Genomic DNA, 2574 nt, shown 5'->3' on the forward strand with positions numbered 1-2574 from the left:
CAGCAGAAACATCTAGATAAATCACCCCGCCCGTCCTCGACACTGCCGAGCCGAGTCCAAACACCCCTTTTTACAAATCATTTTAGCAACCAATCGTCTGACCCGTCTTACAAAGGAGGGTGACAACGTTTGAACCAACGCAACGTCAGTCGTTGGATAATTGGTTGGTGTTGAGCTACCCCGCGTTTCTGACGCCCATGGCACAGCAAAGCAGTTGGTGATAGTTTATCTTATACCGGAATAGGAAATGCGCAATGTGCTTCAATGGAGAGCTGACAAACAATCTGTATCCTTTCCTCAAGATGACGGATGGTCACGAGGTCGTGTGCATGCTGTAACATAAGAAGCCGTTTCCCCTCTTTTGTGCTTGTGAAGCCATTTTCTTCTCATTTCATTTGTCTTTCCTACCTATTACACTTCTTGATACTTCAAAATCTTTCAGGATATTAAACTGAACTAAAAATAAGTCGATATGGCACCTCAAACCCTTGCGGAGAAAGCCAAGGCCAAGCTCCAGGCTGTTCTAGAGGACCCCAATAGGAACGATTCGTCGTGTACGTGCTCGTCCCTCCATAATTTCGTTCTTGATCGCTACTGACCAGTTCAATCAATAGCCTACAAGCAGAGAGTAATGACTACTACGACTCCTGCGACCGGAGCCGACTGGACCAACACCTGGGTCCGACGAAATAGTAACGATCGTCGGGCCAGTGTTGGAAGTGAAGGGTCAACTGGATCACCTGTTCGCCGCAGGTCAAGCTTTCAAGAGTGGCTATATCCTTCAGCTCGTTAACGATATATATGATAATAGTTGCGCGTGGTACATAACGATGTTGTGGTTTCTTTCATGTTTGTCCTTCACGGTGTAGGTTTGTAATATGTTTCAGAACTTCGTCCTTTTTCAGAAGGCTCGTTAGTATTCTATTTCTTGCGTCAGGAACCAAATTGTATTGATGTTGGGTGGGCTATGCGACAATGTTCTTCTTTGGTCACGAGACAATTGAACGACGATGCATAATGGATGCGCTGTATATATAAGACTTATTGGAATATTATATAACCAAGAATCGAGATTGTATTAATGTACATCACATATCTAAATGCATTTCGCTTTTGAACAACCACCGTCATGCCGAATCAGTCTAGCTTGATCGGCAAGTGAAAGGAGCATGAGCAGAGCCATCGGAAGTAATGTCGATCTGGCAATATGTTAGTCTGTTAAGCAGATATCTCATGGTAAAGACAACTTACGATATCCTTGATGGTGGCATAGGTGCCAGCACCAAGTGTAACAATTCCGATGATGAAAGCCAGGATACTTCCCAAGCTCATCAACATGTTCTTCTTCTCAAACCACTTGCCCTCGCAGAGCAAGGCGAACCACATGACACCGGGAATCCAGAAAGAGAAACCGGAGACAAAGAGAGCCGAGGCCAGAGAGAGCAAGTCAGAGAAAATGGGGATAGCCTCAGCGATGACCCAGGCGATGATGGTGAAGATGGTCACAAGGGTAATCCAGCTGACCCAACCCATGGGTGTGTTGACATATCGCAAAATTGAGTCCTTGAACATACGGCCATGAAGATATCGGAGGGCAACGGTGGAATTGATCGAACCGGAGATAAAGATGACAGGTAGCGCGACTCCAAAGGCGATCTTGGAAATAAGTGGCCCGGCGGAGAGCAACGCGGGAGATTGCACTGAGGGTCCGATAAAAGCGTAGCACAGAGCGCCAGTCAGAGTGTAGATCGAAATTTGAATGAAGCAGGAGGCGTAGATGGACTTCATATAATCGGTTGGTGTGTGCATCTCGTCCATAAAGGAGAATTGACCAATTGCAAAACTGAAGGCGAAAATGATGTTGCTGACAGCGACGAATGCCTCGGCGAAGTTGAGGTCCTCCTTGGGCCAAGCAGACCACTCAACGCCAGAGAGTCCACCAGCCGAATCGCTCGCCTGAATACCGGTAGCAATGACGGTGATGCCAATGGCAGCAACGATAGACACGAAATCGATATATCCAAGAATGGCGACTTCGGTGAAAGATGGGGGGATGGCGAGGATCAGGAGGATGATAGCTGAAACAGCAGAGAAGACGATGGAGCAGACGTGTCCACCGTTAATGTCGATGAGCGCAATGCTGCCAGTCAAGGCATGCGAGCCAACAACCATAACAAGCTCGAGAACGAGGGCAGCACCGAAAATCTCGTAGCCAAAGCGACCGAGAAGAAGGCGTCCAGCATCAGCATAGTGCGCCACGTGGGGAAATTTCAGCTTGACTTGGCCGACGATGTAACTGGTGAAGATGGAGACGAGACCGAGAGTAATTGTGAGGAAGACACCGGGGAACATGCCCAGCGTGTGATAGGCTGAAGGGAGACTGAGAGCGCCGAGCGCAATAGCCTCGACGATTGTGACGACGGCGAGACGCTTCCAGCCCAGGCGGTGGAAGTGAGCATTTCCTTGGGTAGCGAGCTGCTTCTGCTGGGAGACTTGGATGTCATCCGCCGTCTCAGGATCATCCATCATGTTGGCGGGTTTTGCAGACTTGACCTTGGGTGAGGTGGTAGCCAT

The 2574-nt window shown here is 48.6% G+C and overlaps 1 protein-coding gene across 1 annotated transcript; it reads right to left on the minus strand.

The window, feature by feature from the left end:
* Positions 1-1142: 1142 nt before the first annotated feature.
* FTJAE_8500 (neutral amino acid permease) lies at positions 1143-2574 on the minus strand (the record flags this gene model as incomplete). The annotated part of the gene is made up of 2 exons (XM_037355324.1): positions 1143-1199; positions 1252-2574. 2 exons carry the CDS (start codon positions 2572-2574, stop codon positions 1143-1145), a joined length of 1380 nt encoding a protein of 459 aa, XP_037204390.1.

The sequence above is a fragment of the Fusarium tjaetaba genome (assembly GCF_013396195.1).
Source record: "Fusarium tjaetaba strain NRRL 66243 chromosome Unknown NRRL66243_c0000185, whole genome shotgun sequence".
Lineage (NCBI taxonomy): Eukaryota > Fungi > Ascomycota > Sordariomycetes > Hypocreales > Nectriaceae > Fusarium > Fusarium tjaetaba.